Source organism: Eupeodes corollae, chromosome 3, assembly GCF_945859685.1.
Source record: "Eupeodes corollae chromosome 3, idEupCoro1.1, whole genome shotgun sequence".
NCBI classification, from domain to species: domain Eukaryota; kingdom Metazoa; phylum Arthropoda; class Insecta; order Diptera; family Syrphidae; genus Eupeodes; species Eupeodes corollae.
In genome coordinates, this window is record NC_079149.1 from 7,056,585 (window position 1) to 7,079,864 (window position 23,280).

The following is a 23,280-nucleotide window of genomic DNA, read 5'->3' on the forward strand; positions in this document are numbered from 1 at the left end:
ACAAAAATAACAAAAACTGATGCTTTTCGACTCAATATTATGCGAAAAAAGAAGAAGATATTTAGTTTAAATTTTTGAATCTCACATAAAAAATTGTTATTAATATTTTGTTAAAGTCAAGAAAAAAATGACAGACGGGCACTGATTGGGAGTTGTCGCATTTCTCTTTTTATTTTTATAGTTTAAATTCAGTCCCCTCAAAAGCAAAGTGACATATTTCAAAACATTCGTTCCATTCGTTAGTTTATGCTATAAAATTAAATCTTAAAATAAATTTTAAACAATATTTTTTTTAGGTTATTAATTAAATTTAAATTAAGTTATTTTCTCGTTTTTTTCCAAAAGGGTGCTTGGCGTAAGAGTACTTTTTCTTTTGTAATCGAATGGAAACCTTAAAACTATGCTTAATACATATACATAAATTGTATAGTTATTTAAGGCTCAAATTCTTTTTATAAGCGAGGAATTAAAAAAGTTAATTGTAAAAATGGAGAATTCAGAAAAAGTTGTTTCTGAAATACCAATCATTAGTTTGTGCACCTGATTATATTTCAGTTATAACATAACATTACAACAATTAAATAAAATCAAGTAATTCTAAATGAAAATCAAGCTTTCATATTAATGTGAATACAAATACTAATTATCAAATTGGAATCGTTTCCAGTTGTTTTTCACTTATACCAATATTTGCTTTCAAAAATAGTATTAAGAAAATTAAAATATAAGAAAACTATTCAGACAAATCTAATAAATTAGTAAATTAATTTTAATTATAAACATTTTTTTTAATTATGAAATGTTATGCTTAAAAATGTACACAATTCCCTTTCATACCAAATAGACGGAAATAGTGATTTTGAAGAATTTATTTCGAAGCTTCTTCTTGTGGCTAAAATATCAAATTTTATATTTTTACAACAAAAAAATCAATAAAAAGTTCTTTAACTTATCTATTGTTTCGTTGATTACAAAAGGAGATAACCATAACGAAATGTAATTTTTGTGTGAAGTTAAGGTCAAGTACACATCCTTATCAAAAATCAAATAAACATAAATATATACAATTTTCAATTTCGTCAAATTTCTTGTAATAACATTCATAAATTCTTAAGGGGCCTTTTATAGATATCACGGGTTTTCATCATTGAAAATTTATTTCAATCTTTAGAAGCGATTAAGAGAGTCAAATTGAAAATGTTTGGTATGAAAATGAAGCTTAGAATTGTAGAATTTTTGTACTGAACAAAAAAAAAGTACTTTAGTAAACCCAAAACTCTTCTTTTAGTTTATTCTTATTTTCTTAATGATTAAATCTTTTTCAATAAACAGCTGGTTTAAAATTAAACAATTCTGAACAAATTCGTTCAGCTGAAAGTGTTTCGTTTTCTTTGCGCTCTCGCCTGCCACTTTTCTTTTCACTGACCAACTTTAACCTCAAGTGCTTGATTCCAATCAGAAAATCAGAAAAAATTTGCAATGATATCTGTCAAAAAAATCCAATAATTGGTACCTATATGATGAAAACCAATGATAGCTACAACTGGCTCCTAAGGATTGTCATACAATACTTCATAATTTGTTTCTAATTGCTTTTGAATTAATTATAGTAAAATTAATTTCAAAAATTCACATATACTCTCAAAACTTAACTTATTTCACACGATACCGAGACAATATTGACATTTTTTTTTAATTAGTATCAAAAACAAAGCAATTCTTATAAAAAATCTCATCTCAAAATGTTGCCAGTCATATGTATATGTAGTTTTTAAATGTTTTATTTTTTATTTGAATAGAGAGAAAAATAGTGACGCAAGCCAATTGACATCGAGAATGGTAGTCGATTAATATTAATTGCTTTGGTTATAAACATTTAGAAAAAAAATAGGCAAGTGTGCACAAAGCGGTCAATTAAGAGTAACAAATATATTTAAAATAAAAACTTTGTTGCATGTTTTGTTGCTAACTTAAATGTGTTATGTTGTTTTTTGTTGTCTTATTTTTATTAAATGCTTTTTAAAAAAAAAGGCAACACCAATATTGTTTTCGTTAAAATAACAAATGACAAATAATTTAAGATACTTTAATCATTTTGTTTTTAATTTATTAATGAACTTATAATTATGTTTGTCTTCTAAACAAATTTAAAAAGCGTGTTTAAAAGCTTAATAAACATTTCCTCGTTACTCCATCATTCCAGTAACGAACCCATAAAGTCTAATGATAAGCTCTCACACTAATCTTATACTTTGTTAAGATCTTGTAAGCTGAATCTTTAAGATTGTCAATTTTAAAACCTTGAAGCTTGTGATGCATCTTTAAATTGACAAACTCGTTTTTTACATACATTGGTGATGTATGAAATTTTAAGTAATAATTATTAGAAATTGTATATATTTTTTTTTACCGAGATGTGAGATAAATAATAATTAATCAGTCACGATCCATGGGATATATTTAAATTAATCCGGAACAAAATTATAAAAGGTCTGACTCAAACATCATCAAGCGAAATACTCCCACGGAACGAGTATGACATCTTATATGTTAGAACTTACCCTCAATAAGCCATGAATTTTGTGTGAAAACTTAAAATGTTTTTTCTATGTTTTCTCTGGATTTAAATGAACATACATTTTTTTAGGAAAAGCGTCGAGAATGGTTAATTGCTAAAATATTTACCATTCGTGTGTTTGATAACTTAAAATCTGGTTTTCAATGTTTTCTATGTTGTTGGTACTTTGTTATTTTTGATAAATTGTTATATTGGTATGCTTGACAATTTAAAATTTTTGGGCGATACATTTTCTATGTTTTTGGGTCTTTATGCTTAAGTGTTTTCTAAGCAAAGAATCTTTCAGAAAATGAGATAAAATAGTTTTAAACTTGAAATTTTTGCATTTGTATGTTTAACAATTTAATATTTTAGGGCGAAGTTTTTTCTATGTTTTTGGGTCTTTAATACTTTATTGTCTTTTTAGCGAAAAATCTTCCAGAAAATGCGATAAAGTAGTCTTAAACCTGCACTTTTTACATTTATGTATTTGACAATTTAAAACTTTGGTGCGATGTACTTTCTATGTTTTTTTCTGATTACGTACTTTGCTTTAAACAGAGCAAAACTCTGTACAAAAAGGTTTTCAAACATGTTACTGTTTGATAGTTTGGCATTTCAATGTGACAATTCAAAAACTATGTGTTTGGTTTTCTATGTTTTTTGCTGTTTTCTGAATTAAGTATCAAGGAAGCAAATCGATTCAAGAAAATGGATTGATCTTATACCGACCTTAAATCTTATATTTAGTAAATTATGCTCAATAATTGTGATATTTATGACTTGTGTTAACTTTAAGTTGTGATGTTGTGTTTTCTATGTTTTTTTTGATTTTGTTTGGTTAACAGTTGAAGATAAAAGATTTCAAGTAAAGGAAACTTCCACAAGGAATCGAGTTACATTGTCTCGTTGTCTATTTTTTTCGATGTTTTACTCAAATACCAATTAAAAGATTGTTCTTTAAATGGGTAACTGCTTACTTTCGTTCAGTTATTCATTGTCATACATACAATGTTGTATTCTATGTTATTTTTTAATATACTAATATAATTGCGTTTACTTGATTTCAAGGATGTTCCTTAATATACATTCTATATTCAATTAAAGTGAAGTAATCTATGAATTAGAAAAAAAACATGTCTATTAAATAATTGGCACTTATCAAAGAAAAATTAACCTCTTTATCACTTTCAACATATAATAAAAAGTTCTTTCGGTAATTGACACTTATTGTGAAATTTCTTTTATCAATCCATGAAATAATGAACAGTGTATTAAAAAAATAATGAAAATACAAAAACTATGTACATAACAATTTATATAAATATTTTGTTTTCCTTTTAATAACTCTAGTCTTACATCTTACATAGGTATTATGAGTGAATATTTAAACCTATTTTATAAACAATACTTTAAGTAATTCCCATCTCACTTTATCTTTTTTATTCAACTTAATAATTTTCACTAAGTTTAGTTTCAACATTTTCACTTTTCTTTTCAATGAAAACTTCTTTCATTTCGACTTCAATTTCTTGTTCTTTTTTGCCTTTTCTTCCAGTTCGAAAATATTCTTCGATTTCCATAAAAGTGTTACCCTTTGTTTCAGGAATAAAGAACAATATAAATAACGAGGTCACTGTTCCCATAATACCATAAAATGCAAAGACATTCCCATCTCCCATAAAATCAACCATAAAATAGAATGATTTTATAGCACAAAATGACATCGAATAAGCAATACCAATTGTCAACCCACAACAAGTTCCACGAACTTTTTGAGGAAATATTTCTGGTAAAATTAAAAATGGCAATGCCCATAACCCCGCCGCAGCGAAGACAAAAGTTATCATAACTAACGCCGGAAGTAGAGGTATGTGTAGCCATGTAAACCAATTTGAGCCAGCTAAGAGCAGCATGCAACAGGCCATGCAGGAGGATGAAAAAATTCCAACTTGTTTGCGATTCCATTTTTCCAATTCCCAAGTCATAACAAATGTGGCAACGAAGAATCGAGCAATTCCAATGCAAACGGCACATAAAAATGAATCAATGACTATGCCAGATTTGTTAAGAATCTGAACAGCATACACAATGACTACGAAAGTTCCGGAAAATTGCTGCAACGTGAAGAAAACTACGGCTACAATAAAAGGCTTCCGTACTTCGGGTAGGCGAAGTGATTTCAGCAACGATGCTTTCTTCTCGCCAGCTTTAAGTTGAATTGTTTTCAATAGAACTTCGAATTCCGTTTCTACTTCCTCATGAACTTGTTCTAGAAAAAATTGTTACCCATAGAAAAAAGCTCCCTGACAAAATATGTTTCATACCCGTTTCAATCCCTCTGAAATATTTCAATGAAGCCTTAGCTTCTTCAACTCGCCCTTTTGACAGCAACCATCCGGGTGTTTCTTTGACGAAACTCAAAATAATAAAACAAGCTATCTGATATCCAAACAGTATCATTCCTATAAGTCTCCAGTCATCCTAAAAAATCGATTTAGATTAAAGTTTCTCACTCAAATCTTTGACTAAAAACTTACTCTTATAAAGTATCCAATACTGTAGATGAACAAAACTCCAGCAGCAACAGCCATCGATATTACCATAGTGAGTCTGCCACGAATCTTGGGCAAACATACTTCAGCTCCATAAACACCAGCCGGCGAGACTCCCATTCCAGTAGCTATGCCAGAAATAAATCTAGAAGCTATCAACTGCATAAATATCAAACTAGGATCTCCACTCAATTGGAAACCCATCAAGGCCCATCCTATGATTGCTATAACATTTGTCACAGCTATTGTCTTCTTTCTTCCAAGCCTATCAATCATGACAGCGCTTAAAAACGATCCAACTGGACAAGCTATAGAACTGGCGGAAGCTGTAAACATATGAAAAACAATAGATAATGGTTTGATCATTAAAAAATGTGTACTTACCAAACCAAGATGATTGTGATTTGTCCAGGTGGAATTCTTCTTTTGGATCGGTGAGTTGATCGAGGGTTACAGCTGGCAGAGCTAAGCTTATTCCACCAACAAGTAATCCAATGTTTATCAAAAACACCATAAGTTGCTGAAGATAATAATCCGTCGAAAATTAATTTTTGCACATTTGGATAACACTCGTGAGTGATATTTAAATTTTACCTGTCTAAAAATAGCTTTCGATTGTTCACCCAAGGGAACCGAATTGACTTCGTCGGTTTTATCCATTCCGGAAACAATTGTCGGCTTAAGGGAACCATTATTTCGGAGACTATCAAAATTATTATTGCTATTCGTCATTTTTGTTTTGAACTGACAGTCCGTAACAGCATTTATTGACAGCAGGTACTGTTAGTGTTAGGTAAGTACGAGGGAATTAAATCCTAAAAGTATGCAATGTTAAAACGTTGCATTATAGACAAAAATCATTTATCGCAATATTATGCTGCTATATTGAAGCTCAATCTTATCACCGCAAAACTCACAAACATATCATCATCAATTAAAAAAAAACAACAAAATGACATAGAAAATGACGTTTCACTTTGAATGATTCCGGATCTGTCAAATAGTTGTGTTTCAAAGGGAAAACAAAGAATAATTACATCTGAATTTTTGAAAACATCAAGTAATCATCAATTTGTTAAAATTAAGCTTCATAGACAATGCAGCAAATAAAAACTTAGCTTGTATTTAAAATTTTACCAATTCCATTTTAGAAAAAAAATCAATTTTGAAATCGAAATCTAGAGATTTTTTAGTGATAAAATAAATCAATTTATTTTTCATTGACAGCCATAAAAAATAACAAATAAACTTCGTAACTTAAAATCAATTAGAAAGATTTAGATTTTATTTACGGATTTTATCTTGTCATGAATCGTTTTGAATACAATGTGAATCTGTCAGTTTGAATAATGAGGAATGGATTTTTGTCGATTGGCAAAATTGCATGAAAAAACGTTTTAGAAATTATTCTTTCTCAATTATGGAAGCAGTTCAAAAATAAAAAAAACTAAGTGTTTTCTTTTTTAGTGCATCAAAGCTTAGGTTTAAACAAAATTAAATAAAAATTTGACAGCTACAATAAAACAAGTTTCACTGACATAAACAATCTCAATTTATTATTAGAAGATGGAGAGAGCATCTATTAACATTCCGAAGATCCGATATGGATTAATCAAAAAAATCAATTTATTTTTAACATAAATCTGTCAAAATGCAACCAATTTACATTTTTCTGCGTAGTCCAAATTGTAAATTGAATTTGAATGTTTTTTAGTTTCAAATTTTATCTGTCAGTTTGACTGATGTGGTTTCTTAAACGTTTGGTTGTCAAGATTTTACCAAAACTGTATTACAAAAAATTGACAACTAGACCAACACAAGTTGCACCGAAGAATTAAAACTCCAACGCGGTTTCTTTGGCCACACACAAATGTTTGTTTATTGAAATCCTAATTTTCCAATGGAAAACCAATTTATGTATATTTAAGATCAAAAGAAGTTTTGACAACAAAAGGACTTTTATTGTTTCAAAACGCCGTAATTTAATAAAAATTTTAATGATTTTTAAATGCAATTTGCAGAACTTGTGAAAATAAATTTTGTGAAGTAAAAGAACAAAACTTTTGAGAGTATAAATGTCTTAAGTTTAAGAACCTTGTTAAATTTTAAACAAAGAAAATCTTAGTCGCTACAAAAGGTCAAAGGGTATTGACATAGAGCTCATGTCATAAAAGTTATAATACCTTATAAAAATTACAATAGGGCAAGGTTCTAGGCAGAGATAAGAATATTTTTACTTTACTGGTTATAACCAAAATTAAATCTTGACGTACATTTATCTACAATAAATTGAAACTGATGTCGGTCTTCTTTGATGTTTGTGGAAAATCATAAAACAAACAAATAAAACTGAACAAAAGAAATTATATAAATTGTTTTAGCACAATCACGGGATTGTTAAATTTTACAAATGATAACAAAAAAATTCGTTTCGTTTCGATTTCGTTTATAATTGGATTCAAAAACTCATAAGGAAATATTGAATTTCTTTTGTGCAAATATTAAGAATTGAGTGCGAAGAAATTCTATAGAATATTTTTTAAATTTATTTCAAAAATCACTTTTAATACTATCGATTTAAAAAATCACTGCAGTTCAAAACATATTTTTTATTTGCCAAAGGACAACATTAAAAAAAAACCATACCTAAAAAATAATATTAACTTAAGAACTATGTAAATGTCTAATATCACTTTAATCACTGATTTCCCGAACTAGACATATTATTAACACTTCATCCAATTTCGTATAAGTCAAACTTTGAAATGATCTTATTAAACGAATCAACCCAAATGTCTGCTCCGAAATTCCAGACTTTAACAAATAAGACACAAATTATTTGAAAAGCCAAACGTACCTTAAGTCTACAAGATATCTACGCTAGATATTTCATTTTTTTTAATTTTATTTGTATAAAATTGAATTATTCTAAAATTGGCATAAGGCACACGCTAATTATGTTTACAAACAATATCGTAGTTATATCTAAATTATATTCCAAAATTTATGAGACCTTGTCATCGTACAAATAAACATAACAAGGCACAAGATCTTCATTAGATTTTTGCCAACCTTTTAGATATGAATAACACGTGCTATGCAATCTAAATATGTAACAATTGGATTTTTGGAATTTATTGATCTTAACAATAATAACAATGAAACCTTTAGTTAAACAAAATTAAACACCACAAAACAGTGTTGTTATACAATTATGGTTTATAAAATTATTTTTTTTCACCAAAATGAAAATCACCTTAACATTTCACCACTGTCTTCAACTTACCTCGCTTTTTTCATCATAGCTATTTTTCAACAAGAAAGTTCACAAAATTAATATATACTTATTTTATTTTGATAATCAATCAATCTTCATTAACTCTTCATATTTTTCTTTTGATTAACAAAAACTTCTGTCGCTTCTAGATCAATTCGACTTTCCCGTTTTGGCTTCCGGAAAAAGCTCTCGATCTCCACAAAAGTCTTACCCTTAGTTTCTGGAATAAAGTGATAGATGAAAACGATCGTCAAGAGTGCTATCGTCCCATAAAATGCAAAAACATTAGCATTTCCCATCCAGCGTGACATCGCTGGAAAGATCTTAATCGCTGAGAATGTTATCAAATATCCAATACCAATTGTTAGTCCACAAAATGCTCCTCGAACTTTTTGTGGATAAATCTCCGTAAGTATAACATACGGAATTGCCCATTGCCCTGCAGCAGCAAAAACAAAAGCAACTATTGTTATCGCCGATAGAGTTGGTATGTGCAACCATGTGAACCAGCTAGTGGAAGCTAGAAGGAAGAGGCAACAAGCTGTACTGGCAGCTGAGAAAATGCTAACAGGCCTTCGTCCCCACTTCTCCAATTCCCATGTCATCACAACGGATGCCACAATAAATCTCGCTATACCAACGTAAATGGCACATAAGAAGGCGTCTGTATGAACTCCTGCCTTGGTTATGATCTGAACAGCATAGACCACTACAACAAAAGTTCCGGAAAATTGCTGAAACGCAAAGAAGGCTATTCCGATCATAAAGGGTTTGTAGACTTCTGGCAGGCGTATAGACTTCCAAAGTGATACTTTCCTGTCACCAGCTTTGGGTTGACAAGAATGTATAAGTGCAACAAACTCTGCTTCGACTTCATCGTGGGTTTCACCTGCAAAAAATTATTTATAAAGTCAAAACATTGATGAGAAAATGGAGAAAATTAGAAAACTTACCAATATCCAATCCCCGTAGGTACGACAAAGATGCCTTGGCTTCTACAACTCGTCCCTTAGATAGAAGCCAATTGGGAGACTCCTTTACTGGAATTAATAATATCAAACAGATAATTTGGTAGCCTAAGAAGATGACTCCAATAAATCGCCAGTTATTCTAGAAAGCATATCATAACATACTCGTATCAATCAAATATTCTTGGTGATGATTCCATGAAAACTCACCCTAAAAAAATAGCCCACAACATAGGCAAACAGAACTCCACTAGCAATGGCCATCGATGCGACCATTGTTAATCTGGCACGCATTTTGGGAAGACATACTTCTGCCCCATATACCGAAGCTGGGGATCCACCCATTCCTGTTGCAATTCCCGAAAATAATCTTGAAATAATCAGTTGTACGTAGACTAAGCTGGGATCGTCATAATACGCAGTTGACATTAACAACCATCCAATGATAGCGAATATATTTATCAATGCTATTGAGTTTTTTCTTCCAATTCTATCAACCAAGAAGACTCCTGAGAAAGATCCCACAGGACATGCCACGGAACTGGCTGCAGCTGTAATCACGTTCATTCTTTCATTTGTTCTTTGATTGATAATGAATTTTTAATTTCTCTCGCTTACCAAACCAAGAGGATTGTGATTCATCCAAATGGAATTTTTGTGTAGGATCTCGGAGATGATCAAGGGTGACAGCTGGAAGTGCTAAGCTCATGCCACCAACTAGAATTCCAAGATTCATTAGAATAACCATTAACTCCTGGAAATAGTAGGTTCATATGATTTGAAGGCTTATCATACCGAGAATAATGGTTGAATAGAACTTACTTGTCTCAAAACAGCTTTTCTCCTATCACCAAGTGGTATTGGTTTCTCTTTTTCGGGAACAATTTTTTCCTTAAACTGTCCATTGTGAAGACACTCGAGTTCAGTGGAGTTCTTTGACATTTTGTCTTTGTTTTTCTTTTGTTTAACTACAAAATATTGATGGACATGATGACAAATATCCTGGTGTCCTCAATAAACAATAAACATTACAAATATTCTAAAACGAGAAATAAAAAACTTTTAAGAAATAGTTTGTGGTTCAAACTTAAATTGAAAATTTGTTCTGTTTCGTTTAGTCAATAAATATTATAAGTTGCTTTGGAAACGAGATGTATGTTGAAGGAGTTGAAGTACACAAAAATATATGCAATCAAAACATGCAAATACTAAAACCACCAAATTAAATTGAAGAAATGTATTCAGGAATAATTTATTTTGTACTATCTTCGCAGATTAATTTATCTTCCTTAAAAAAGTGATCACTTTATTTGTTAATTTTAAACGTTTTGAAAACTGTCACTTTGTATTATTATAATTATTCAAGATATTCAATCCCTTAAATAGTTCCTATCAGTTTTCCATCTAAACGAAAAACAACTGTCATAGTTTACGTACATAAGGTCAAGTATCTGTCAATGCAAGGCAAGGATGTCTGTTGTCATAACGTCAGAATTGTTTGTTAAATAATTGATATACTCATTTTTCCCTACAACGTCTTCATTGATGTGTCCAAAATATTACTATTTTTTGTCAAATATTTGCAAATCCACTTAAATGGGACTGACTGTTGTTTGTTTATCGTCAAGCAAAGTAGTCACTTGATTTTATCTTAAATTGTATCAGATGTAAAAACTGCCACTCGTCATAGAATTGTTTCTCAAGATATTCAAGTTAAAAGATATTAATAAGCCGTTTTTTGAATCTGACCAATTAACTGGTAAAACTTACGCAAAGTCATTGATCTGTCATCAATAATTAATGTCCAACTGACAGGAAGCATGACTATGATTATAATTTTCAATATATTGTTATAAAATTAAAGCAGACAAAATTGGAATTAAGATAAAACTATTATTTTAAAAAATGTTTCCTTTATTTTTTTAATTACTGTTATTTATGGTTTTTGGAAAAAATGGTCACTTTATTTTTAAAATGTCATCATTTGCAAAAACTGTCACTTTGCGTATAATAAGATTACAGAGAATATTTTCTCAAGATATTCAAGCCATAAAATAATTTTAAGCAGGTTTATGATTCGAACAAAAAAATGTCAAAATTATTAATCTGTCAATTTATAAATAAATGTAAAACTTACAGGAAGTACATACAAATTTATACTTTAGATTTAAGATCTTTGTACTTTGATATAAGCTATTAACACCTGGGGACGAATACTCTTCAAAAAGAACTCTAATAGTATCAAATTCTTAAATATTTTCCCAATAAATTGATTTATTTATTTATGTCAATTATTTTGAAGATCAGTTAACCGGAACTAACTGTTTTTTGATAGGTATATTTTGTACTATGCGATATGCAAATCACTTTTTAAACTAAAAGCTCACAATCAGTTCATTTGTTCAAGGAGCTTATATGAACTATTTATAGATATACACATACAATTTTCAAATCTCGTCAAAAACAATAAATTATTGTGTTTTAATATATTTCTTTTTTAGGAGTACGTATAGATAGTAAAACACTTGATAGAGCTTTGCAAGTATATACTTTGTCTTGTTTCACAAATTAAAACAACCGTTAACTTTCAAACACAATTCTCAACTAAAATTATAAATTTGGTCAATAAATGCAGAAGCTAACAGTCAATTGTTGTGCGATTTTTTTTTTTTGTAATCTTGATTTTTGTATTAGGAAAGGTGCGTTATCTCAATCAACTATCTACACAAAAATTAATCTCAAGTATACTAAAAGTATACTTAAGGCTTCTAAAAATATTATCTTTTTTATCTACATAGTATCTGGCATTTTTAGATAAAGTAAATTATAATAATTTGCACATCGTCGTCGTCGACCGAATCTAATGTGAATAATATAATTTATCAGTTTTTGAAATATACAATCAGAGGTGCAGATAATCTTCAAGCCTATGAAAGCTGTTAAAACGGAAATATTCCAAGAGAAAGAAAACATTAATGGGTGTAATTAATTTCAAGCCCTAATTAATTTAATTTCACAGCATCCCACAAACAAAAAAATATTAAATCAATCGATAAATTTGATTTAATGATATTATTTATTTAAAAATAAAACAGTTTACTTTCAAAGTTTAAAAAATTAATTAATTTTTCGTTGATTCGATGAACAAAATTTATTATTTTAATGTATATATTAATATCATTATGATTTCGTTGTGCAGTTAAAAGTGCATTTATCCTAAACAAACTGAAGAGACTTGCTTAGAAAAATAAAGACATTAGGTTGCCAACAGTCCGTTGAAAATTAGGGTCTAGTTACTTACAACTCTCAACGATTTCGTACACAGGAATCGTTGAGAGTTGTAAGTAGTCCTGTCAGGAATAGAGGTGACCTTAAGTTTCAAACCGAATTCAAAGTGCAAATTTTAGAAAGCAATTTTTAATTTTTTGGTCCCAAATCGGTCTTTAGAATATAATCACTTACCTTTTTGCAATTCCATGAAATATTAAATAGATCTTGACAAAGTTTCATTGGTGCCATTTTTTGTCGTGTGAGTTCTTGAATGATTGGTATTAATTCAAAAAGCGTTGAATATTTGATATGGTAGCATAGTAGGTCTTTAACAAGCATCAAGGTTTATAACTAGAACTAAAGTTAAAACACAGTTTTTTGAATATACATTTCGTGACTCGTCTTTGAATATTATCAATCCGATAAGAATAAACTTTATAAATAGGACTCCAAAAAACATCCGCGATTGAGACAAAATCATTACGAAAATTATAAAAAGAAGTGGACCTAAATTACTACCTTGGCGCACACTTGATTTACACTGAATTTCCTTTGAATATGTATCTCCAATTTTAATTTGTTGTATTCTACAAGATTAAAATGACGGTAACCAACGAAGAAAGTGAGAATGAAAACTAAAAATCTGAAGTTTATTCAGAAGAGTTTTATGATTTAAAGAATCAAAGGCTTTACTAAAATCAGTCTATTCTGCGTCCACTTGAAATGTATGTTTCAAAGCATTAATGACATTCTTAGTAAAATAAGTCACATTTTTAACAAATGATCAACCGGAGACAAAGCCATGTAGTACTTATCAAAATATAAGGTGGCGCTACAGTCCGGGGCGGACCTAGCCTCAACCAACATGTGTCTCCAGCCAGCTCGGTCCCTAGCTAGATGTCTCCAGTTTCACACGCCAAGTTGGTTCAGGTCCTCTTCCAGCTGTGTGCGCCACCTGAGTCGCGGTCTTCCTCTACTGCGCCGTCCCTCGGGATTGGATTCGAAGACCTTTCGGGCTGGAGTGTTAATGGCCATTCGCTCTACATGACCTAGCCATCTAAGACATTGGACTTTAATTCTGTTAAATAGCTTAGCGTCGCTGTACAGTTCGTCGTTATATCTTATCCTCCATTCTCCATCTATGCGTAGTCGAAGCATGCTAAGACGCTCTCATCTTTCTTTGACAGGGTTAAGGTCTTAGCGCCATAAATGAGAACCGAGATGATCAATTTCTTATAGATGGTGATCTTAGAGGCTCGAGAGAGGACTTTACTTCTTAATTGCCTTCTAAGTCCAAAGAAGCAGCGATTTGCAAGAGTTATTCTTCATTCGATTTCAGCGCTGGTGTCGTTGTCTGTGTTGATAGCGGTGCCTAGGTAGACAAAGTCTTTAACTAACTCAAAGTTATAGCTGTTCATGGTGACGTTTTGTCCAAGACGTCGTTGTTCAATGTCCTTTTTTGATGACAGAATATACATGGTCTTGTCGTCATTGGACACTTAACCCATCTTCTTCGCTTCCGTGGCAATGCTCAAAAACGCTCCACTGACATCCCGCTTTGATCTTCCAATTCCGTCAATATCATATGCGTATCCGAGTAATTAGATGGACCAGTATAAGATTGTGCCTCTAGTGTTGACGGTTGAGTTTTGCACAGTTTTTTTCCAGAACGATGTTGAAGAATCGGTGAGATCTTTTACGACCTTTTCCAGAACGATGTTGAAGAATCGGTGCGATCTTTTTCGACCTTGATAGATCAGCGTGCATTCTCTATACTAGACATTGCTCTGTAGAGCTCTTCCCTAAGGATGCTGTCATAGGCGGATTTCAAATCGATAAAGAGATGGTGGGTATCGATTTGAAGCTCTTGGGTTTTTCCAAGATCTGTCTAGTGTCAAAATTTGGTAGATAGTAGACTTTCCTGGTCTGAAGCCACACTGATAAGGACCTATCAGGTTGTTGACAAACGGCTTCAGACGTTCACATAATACGGCAGTGAGGATGTTATATGCAATGTTTAGGAGACTGTGGTTGGTCTTCCCATATGCTCAATATAGACTGCGGTTCTAATACGATGTTCCCCTGATCGTCTTTACAGGCTTCGGTTCGTGGCTGGTACCCTTGGGAGGTTTTTTTAAAAGGTTTTTGGTAAAATTTACGAACCTCATTCCTCTTGTGACATCCCTCTATCTCCTCTATCGCGCGCTTCTCATCCTCTCTTTTTTCCATCTAAGAAGCCGGTGTTCCTCTCTCCTCTTCTGCTCGTAGAGCTCACGAAAAGCTCTGGTCATTTTGTGGAGCGCCGTTTTGTATGCCTCTTGTTTCGCTGCGTGTGCTTGCCGACATTCGTCGTCAAACCAGGAGTTTCGCTGTTGGGCCGTGTGAAACCTTGCACTTCAGAGGCGGCATCTCTGATGGCTGCAAGGCATTGTTGCCACTGGTTTTCAATGCTTAATGCAGGAAGCATAGGACTCCTTAAGAAGTTACTAGAGACTCGATCGGAAAAGGACATGGCAGTCTCTTGCGATTGTAGCCGTCTAATGTCGAAATTTCTCACAGCAATTACTTGTTTTAGCTTGGACCGGGATATCCGTAGTCGTACCTTGGCTACAACGAGGTAGTGGTCCGAGTCAATGTTGGCCCCTCGGAATGTTCGGATATCCTGTATAATGGAGAAGTGTCGTGCGTCGATCGCAATATGGTCAATCTGGTTGACAGTTGATTGATCAGGACATTTCCATGTCCCCTTTTGGATATCAAGATGTGTGAACTGCGTACTAGCTACCAGAACGTCTCGCCTCGGAGCGAAATCGATCAGCTTGAATCCGTTGTCGGAGGTGGTTTCGTGCAGCCTGTATCTCCCGATTGTGTAACCAAAGATGTCTCTTCTTCCTAGCTTGGCGTTAAAATCTCCAAAGATAATTTGAATGTCATATCCAAGGCACTGCTCATAAGTCTTGTCCAAGAGCTCGAAGAATATGTCTTAGGTGTTTTCATATTTTTCCTCTGTGATGCGCTCGCTCACATTGTTGAAGCTCAAGGCTTTTTGCCTGAGTCTAGTTCCAACAACAAATCCAAACGCTGTCTTTATTCTCGGTAGCAGTCGCCGTAGTATACTCACAGTCTTTTAGTTTGTGTTCGCCCGGTCCATCCCATTGCACTTCTTGAATGGTTGTAATATCTGCCTTGCAGCAGTTTAGGGCTTCCGATAATTGTTCGGAAGCACGAGGTCTGTTAAGGGACCTAACATTCCACGTACAGACCCGAAGTGCGTTGTCCTTATTTCGTTTGCTTGGGTTGTCAACAGTGAATCCGTCCGTATCCGAGGCTTGTTTGTGCTTCGCAACCAATGTATTTTTTACGTAGCCAGGAAGTCACCCCGACGGCACAACCCCCAACCTGGAGGGCCAGATCCTTAGTACAACTCCAAGGACGGAGCCGGGTAAACCGCTCCTTATAGGCCTGGGCTCCGAATAAGTCGTAGACGCCTTATAAGGTGTTCACTAAGTAGTTCAACCTTACTGGAACTGTAGACGCCACCGTTTATTCCACCTCGAGAATTCGTCCGCTGCCGTCTGGATAAGGATAGGTGCTTTAGTGGAAACACCCCTGCCCCCTCTCTCGTTTCCACTGGAGATAGAACCTAATCTCCAATTGAGGTGCTAGGGACCCGATGTTCACCGCGGGGAGGTGAGAGTAGGAGTTGATAGACAGAGGCAATGAGAAAAACCTGTGGACGCTTGTGTCCTCTTAAATACCCATGTCTACCATATGAACATCAAGCCATGTAGTACTTCAGTTAAATGTTCACTTGTTAAAAAATCAAGCTTAGTTTTCAAAGTACTTTTAAACAATTTGTGAATTTAAAAAAAAAATTACAAATACTCCTATAATTTTCTACTTCATTTCTAAAACATGAGTTATAAATTTGTACCAAGGAAGAAAACTTCCATTCTTAAATAAAAGTACCTTCCTGAAAAGACTTGTTGAATAGGCTCCAACCTAGTATATTTTATAACCAATTTGTGTTTGTTAACCCTAGTTATTTAAAGACTCAGGTTGTTTGTAACCCTTGTTATTTTAAAACCCAAGATTATTTTTAAACATTTGTTGTTTTGTCACAAATTTGAAAAAAAAATTTATCATCCAGGTTATTTGTAACAAAGGCTTTTTAAACCAGCTTATATTCAACCTTTGTTATTTTATAATCCATGTTATTTTTTAAATCGGGTTATTTTTTAACCCAGGCTTGCCAATGTTTACCCAGGATATTTTATGACCAAAGGTATTTTTTACCCCAGGCTATTTTGTAATGAAATTATTCTTAACCCTGGTAATTTTACTATCCACGTTGTTTGATAACTCGACTAATTTTTGAATCCTTTGTGATTAATAACCTAGCCCATGTTATTGTCAACCCAAGCTATACACTTTCTTTAAAATTATTCTCAATTATTCCTACTAACTTTTATTAAGTCAATATATCTATAACACTGTTTTTTGTTCTGGTTCATTTTGGAAAAAAATCTACTGCATCTCCTCAACGATTCATTCAAAAATAATTTTAATTAACCCCTCAATAAGACGGAAAATTGCCATCGTTACATTTTCTAATCACATTGTAGTGAGACATGGGCTAAGATGGGCCACAAATCATTCCACACGGTTTATCCCTTGTCTTTACTTAACTTATTGGCAGAAACGGTTTGTGTATTCGATAAGGTCCTTTAAATACTCAAACTATTTTTCCAGTATTTCATGATTTAATTATGAAAAGATAAATAGATAGATAGATAGATCTTTATTGCAACTGAAATTCTTATAATTTAAACCTAGATTGCACAATTTACAGAGATATGGTGTCTTACATTCTACCTTACTACTGAAAATATTATAACAAGCATTCAATTAATATCACAGATTTATTACATTTTGAAGGAAAAGTTACTAAAAAAAACCTTCATTAGATATTAGAATTTTATCATAGGAAGAGAGAAGTGGGGAGCAGAAAACTGTCTTAAGATGTTGTTTAGATTTTATCACAGAAAAAAAGTATATTAATAAATAAGAATGAATAAATTAATAATAAATTAAAGAATAAACATATAAATAAATAAATAAATAAATACATACATAAATAAGTACAAAAAATAAATAAATAAATCAACAAGTGAATAACAAATAATTAAATACAAGCGAGAAAATAAATAAATTAATGAAAAAAATGGACAATAAGTAATAAATTAATAAATAAATAAATAAGGAAATAAATAAATAAAAATAAATAAATAAATAAATAGAAATAAATAAATAAATAAATAAATGAAAAAAATAATTAAACACGAATGAACAATTTTAATAAATAATGAACAAGTGAACAAATAAATACAGAAATTAATAAATAAATATTTTAATAAATTAAAAACCATTAATTAATTTACCTAAACAAATAAATAAATAACAAGAAACAAATAGAGAAAACAAACTCAGTATATAAATAAATAATAATTAATTAGATAAATGTAACATTCATTTATTAATAAATAAATCAAAAGAAAACAAAAATTTACTAACACCTTAAGCAGCTAAGTTTGAGATTAAATTGTTACCCGAACAATTACACGATAAAATATAACGGTCTTGTAACTTCGAAATTCTTACAGGAACCTCATCAATATTTGCTATTCTATGAAGCTCTTTTGTAGAAAAGTACCAGGGCAGATTAAGCATAATTTTTAATATTTTATTTTGCATTATTTGTAATTTTTGTATATGAGTTTTGGCACATTTTCCCCAGACAGGGGAACCATAGAAAATTATACTTTGGAAAATGGACTTAAATATCATTAGTTTGTTTTCTGCACTCATCTTAGACTTGCGATTTATAAAAGGATAAAGTGTTTTTATCACAATATTCAGCTTATTTAATGTTTGCTGAATGTGCAAGTTAAACGTCAATGTTTTATCCAGGTGTACCCCAAGATACTTAGCACTTGACTTCCACTCAATTTGCTCTCCGTTCAATTGAAGGTTATTGTATGGCAGTAAACAAGGTTTCCTTTTTTTCGTAAAAAAAAGAGCCTGTGTCTTTGATGCATTTATTTTTATTTTCCAATTATTGAAATAAATCTGAAAAGATAAATTTTTCAACAAATTATTAATGTATATTCAATAAAAATAGAACTCGCATAATCGTCATAAAACGTCTCTTTCTTTTGATACAATCTACTGAAATTAGTTCGTGTGTGAGCCGGAAAAGGGGGACTTTCTAATGAAATAATTCGTAGAACTCCATACAAAACTTATCAGACGCTTTTGAAATAGCTTGAATTTAGGTTTTTCAACCAAGAAAAAAATTGTATTGGGGCTACTCTTATTTTTGGTCCTAAAATAATATGTAAAAATGCCTAACGTGAATCTGACTTAAGCCTAAATTTTAAAGTTTGGAGGAATCGATGTACCTACCTTTTCCAATCTCTATATCATCGTAATGTTGTGTTTTTTTCAATCTCGCGTTCGAAATTTTGTACGAATCCAATATATTTGCCATACAATTTCTTTATGTCGTAAATAAAAAGTCAAAACATTAGAGATTTTGCTAAGAACTTATACTTTATCAGAATCTGGTTTGAGAAAAAATATTGTTCCGAAAACAAATTTATTATTTTTTTTATTAACTTAACATTTACGAGTATATGCAAATTGTTTATAATATCTACTTAATATTGCATATCTGTTCGAATTTTAACCCTTCCCAACTGTTCGTTTTCCATTTTTATGTTTACGAACATTTCCTTCATTTCCGCATCCCTATTGTGTTTTCTTCTTCCTGATTCTTTTTTCTGTCCATTTTTAAAATATTCTTCTATTTCAAGAAGTGTTTTTCCTTTTGTCTCGGGAATGTACAAAAATATAAATAATGCTGTCACAGCGGCCATTAGACCATAAAATGCAAAAACATTCCCGATTCCAATTCCATCTACCATCGAGGGAAATATTTTTATAACAACAAATGACATAAAATAAGCAAAACTATCCGTAATTCCAGAACAAGTACCGCGTACATTTTGTGGAAACATTTCTGAACATAAAACAAATGGCATATTCCAAATACCACCGCTTGTAGTTACAAACGCTATCATAATTCCCACAGAAAGGTAAGGTATTTGAAGCCAGGGAAACCAATTCGATATTGCCAAAAGGAATACACAACAGGCCATACTAATAGCTGAGAATATTCCAACTTGACGACGATTCCATGTCTCCAACATCCAGGTCATGATAAAACTAGCTACAAAGAATCGAGCTACTCCAATGTAAACGGCACACAGGAAGGGATCTATGTGAAGGCCAGATTTGGTAAGTATTTGAACTGCATACACGATGACCACAAAAGTTCCTGCAAATTGTTGCAAAATGTAAAAGATAAAAGCTAACGTAAATGGTTTGTAGAGTTCTGGACGGCTGAGAGATCCCCAAAATGATGTCGTTTGATCTTCAATGGAGTGCTTGAATTTATTCGAGAGAAGGAGAAACTCTTCTTCAACTTCTTTGTGGGTTTCTCCTGCAAAATAACGAGTTCGTGCCTTTCATATTTAAAGAAAAATAATTTAAACTTACCCTTCTCAAGTCCCCGAAAATATGTTAAAGACGCTTTACACTCTGCGACGTATCCTTTTGACATAAGCCAACTTGGAGACTCCTTTACTAGAAGCAAAAGAGCTAAGCAGATCAATTGATAAGCCAACAGGATCATTCCTAAAAACTTCCAGTCATTCTGAGAAAGTTTTCGAAAATTCACAAAAAGTTCAAAGAACCTCAAAGACTATAGTATTCTAACCCTTATGAAATATCCCAAAATGTAAATGAACAAAACTCCACAAGCCATCGACATTGTGACGGCATTTATAAGTCTAGCTCTTATCTTTGGTAAACATATTTCTGCTCCATAAGCCGCAGCAGCTGCCCCACCGAGACCCTTGACCAGGCCAGTTATCAATCTAGAAACCATCAATTGCAAAAACACCAAATCCGAATCGCAACATTTTATGGGAAAAGCCATCAAAGCCCATGCAATAATTCCCAACAAGTTAGTTGCTATTAGAGTAAATTTTCGTCCATATCTATCAGCCATAAAGGCGCACATGAGAGCTCCTAACGGACTGCCCAAGGAACTGCATGAAGCTTTACAAAAAAGCATTTTGGAATTTACGACAATTTTATAGATTTTGATGGAATCTTACCAAACCAAGAAGCTTGTGATTTGTTCAAATGTACATTCTCAGCGGGATTAGTGAGTTGATTTAAGGTTACAGATGGTATGGCCAAACTTATCCCACCTGTCAATAATCCTAGATTCATAAGCAGAACCATTAATTCCTGGAAAAAAAAGATACATACGGTGTTAATGTAACATTTGTCATACCTTTTAAGAAATATCTAAGCTCACCTGTCGTAGAACAGCTTTATTTTGGTCTCCAAGAGGAATTGATTTTCTTGTTTGGCCTAAATTGTAAGTATCAACTTGAAGGCTTTTCAACTCCTCACTTTTAGTTTTCATATTTGTGTTTATTTTTATTCTCTTTGACAAAAACCTTGAAAATTTACAACATCGTTACAAAGTAAATGTTAATTATAAAAATATTTTCTTAATTTTAAGGAATTTTCAACATCATTTCAATATTTGACTATTTAATAAATTCAGCTGTTAACTTTACCCCAAACAAAACAATACTTATTTAAAAGAATAGCTTGTCCTTACTCGGATTTTAATTTGTAAATAAAACAACCAAAAACTATGTTTCAAGGCTAAGTTAAAAACTTTTTTAGTATCTTATTTAGTTTCTGGAAAATTCCATTAGTTATGAGCTTTCATTCTAAAATAAGTTTTAAAAAAGCTTGAATTTTATTCACTAATAGTTTTTAATATACCGTTTTGAAATTAGTTCTTATTTTGAAAAAAGGGCATTCACTTTAATTCCTCCACCAAATAATATTCTGCACTAATTTAAATGTTTAACTCATAAGGTAACACATAAAATCGGAAAGATTTGTCGGGGCTTAGTTAACTGAGCTCAAAATTCACTTGTAAAACTTGGAAACCATTTCGTAATGATTTTCGTAATTTGTTTTGTGTGTCATTTAATTAACATTTTAGCATTACTTAATTTTAATCTGCTTATAAAATTAAAGGCAAATCTTTTATAAATTAGTTTAGAATCTTGCCTTGATTAAAAACAAAACTCAACTTGATACACTCAAAGATGAAACTAACTGAGAAGAATTTTTCCAAAGGTAAACAGGCTCAGGAATCTCTCTAACACAGGTAGTTCCATCATAATTTAATTGAACAAGTTTTAAATGAAAAAGTGAAGCCACTTATAATATAAAACCGAATTCTAGTATAATTTGTTTTAATATAAACAAACAACATAGTTTTATTGACAGTATAAGAAATTATTTTACATATGACACTTTAAAGAAATTGTAGTTTTAATTGTATGTAAAATATAAAAAAACTTGCTCAATGCATAATATACTATACTGCTTGACTAATTTTATGCATTTCTTGTCTTAGAAGACCATTGGTAAATATTAGTCATACGAAATCACGGATTTTGTATGCTAGTTGACAGCACTGCACAATCGAATTCAAGGCGTTTAATTCATGTTTTAATAGAATCAATAAAATTTAAATTTTAACGGTCAATAATTGAGCTGTCAAATTATCAATCGCTTAGTTACACTATAACTATACTTAATGCACAATTAAGAGGGAAACAAAGTTCTCTGTTGAAATTTAATCATATGCATATCCAAATCATTAAATATAAAACTTTCAATAATTTACACCCGTTAACTTGTTTTAATCTAGATTTATGAATAATTTTTGTCTTAGCTTTTTGTGAATACATTTTAACAACTTGTTTACCTATTTCTCACGCAAAATTTCTTTAGGTTAAATGGATTCTGTTTATTGATTTATTGTATGTAAATGAGTTTTAAAAGTCACTTTTGTTTTTAGGAGTAAAGCGAGTATTTAAATAAATGTCAGCACGTGTACTTGTTATACGAACATTTTAAAAATGCACGACTGCAATGCATGTATTATAATTTGATTACATTAAAATAGCTTGACATGTTTTTTTTCCAATATATAGGGACGGCTATCGCTTTAGAAGCTGTCAATCTTTAGACATATAACAGGTATAACGGAAGTTTTTACGAAAAACTTTAGGAACGCATTACAATTGTTCAAATTCCAAACATAGATGGAAGAAAAGTTTTCAAGCCGTTTTACCTTTTGAAAAGCTGATCATAATTGGCCACCAAAATACAAGTAACAGATAAAGTCTCTGAAAGAACTCCACGATCTATTCAAGACTTGAAAGGTTTCATTCGTGATGTTATCAGCCCTAAATGTATCAATTAATCATGGAAATATTTATAAAATGGATAGGGTCTTGCAAACAAATAATTGGCAGCAAATTAGGTGATATCGTTTTATACTAAATGAGATGTAAGAAACATCCATTAAATGCTCATCTTTTAAACTTAGCCCACCTAGCCGATTAATCAAAACCAATGATCGTTTTAATGTCCACTTGAATATTCCTTCCGTATAAAAGTTACAAGGTTGGCCCTGGGGCCCTC

The 23,280-nt window shown here is 31.7% G+C and overlaps 2 protein-coding genes across 2 annotated transcripts; both read right to left on the reverse strand.

The window, feature by feature from the left end:
• Nucleotides 1–3,780: 3,780 nt before the first annotated feature.
• On the reverse strand, nt 3,781–7,897 carry LOC129952608 (facilitated trehalose transporter Tret1-like). The gene is made up of 6 exons (XM_056065293.1): nt 7,759–7,897; nt 5,707–5,927; nt 5,497–5,632; nt 5,098–5,438; nt 4,885–5,041; nt 3,781–4,829 (listed from the first exon to the last, which is right to left on the reverse strand). The coding sequence occupies exons 2-6, from the start codon at nt 5,842–5,844 to the stop codon at nt 4,009–4,011; spliced, it is 1,593 nt and encodes a 530-aa protein (XP_055921268.1). The 5' UTR covers nt 5,845–5,927; nt 7,759–7,897; the 3' UTR covers nt 3,781–4,008.
• Nucleotides 7,898–8,445: 548 nt separating this feature from the next.
• LOC129948998 (facilitated trehalose transporter Tret1-like) lies at nt 8,446–21,907 on the reverse strand. The gene is made up of 12 exons (XM_056060179.1): nt 21,791–21,907; nt 21,077–21,221; nt 20,871–21,006; nt 20,468–20,811; nt 20,248–20,404; nt 19,352–20,191; nt 11,128–11,181; nt 10,180–10,367; nt 9,976–10,111; nt 9,568–9,908; nt 9,343–9,499; nt 8,446–9,278 (listed from the first exon to the last, which is right to left on the reverse strand). Exons 2-12 carry the CDS (start codon nt 21,185–21,187, stop codon nt 8,488–8,490), a joined length of 3,255 nt encoding a protein of 1,084 aa, XP_055916154.1. The 5' UTR covers nt 21,188–21,221; nt 21,791–21,907; the 3' UTR covers nt 8,446–8,487.
• Between the last annotated feature and the right edge of the window lie 1,373 nt (nt 21,908–23,280).

Excerpts from the sequence above, each read along its gene's own strand:
- LOC129952608 (XM_056065293.1), bottom strand. The coding sequence starts at position 5,844 with ATGACGAATAGCAATAATAATTTTGATAGTCTCCGAAATAATGGTTCC. Across the intron at positions 5,633-5,706 it reads CGAAAGCTATTTTTAGACAG|CAACTTATGGTGTTTTTGAT; the intron begins GTAAAATTTAAA and ends TATTATCTTCAG. Across the intron at positions 5,439-5,496 it reads ATCACAATCATCTTGGTTTG|CTTCCGCCAGTTCTATAGCT; the intron begins GTAAGTACACAT and ends ATATGTTTACAG.
- LOC129948998 (XM_056060179.1), bottom strand. The coding sequence starts at position 21,187 with ATGAAAACTAAAAGTGAGGAGTTGAAAAGCCTTCAAGTTGATACTTAC. Across the intron at positions 20,812-20,870 it reads ATCACAAGCTTCTTGGTTTG|CTTCATGCAGTTCCTTGGGC; the intron begins GTAAGATTCCAT and ends TTTTTTGTAAAG. Across the intron at positions 10,112-10,179 it reads GAAAAGCTGTTTTGAGACAA|GAGTTAATGGTTATTCTAAT; the intron begins GTAAGTTCTATT and ends TACTATTTCCAG.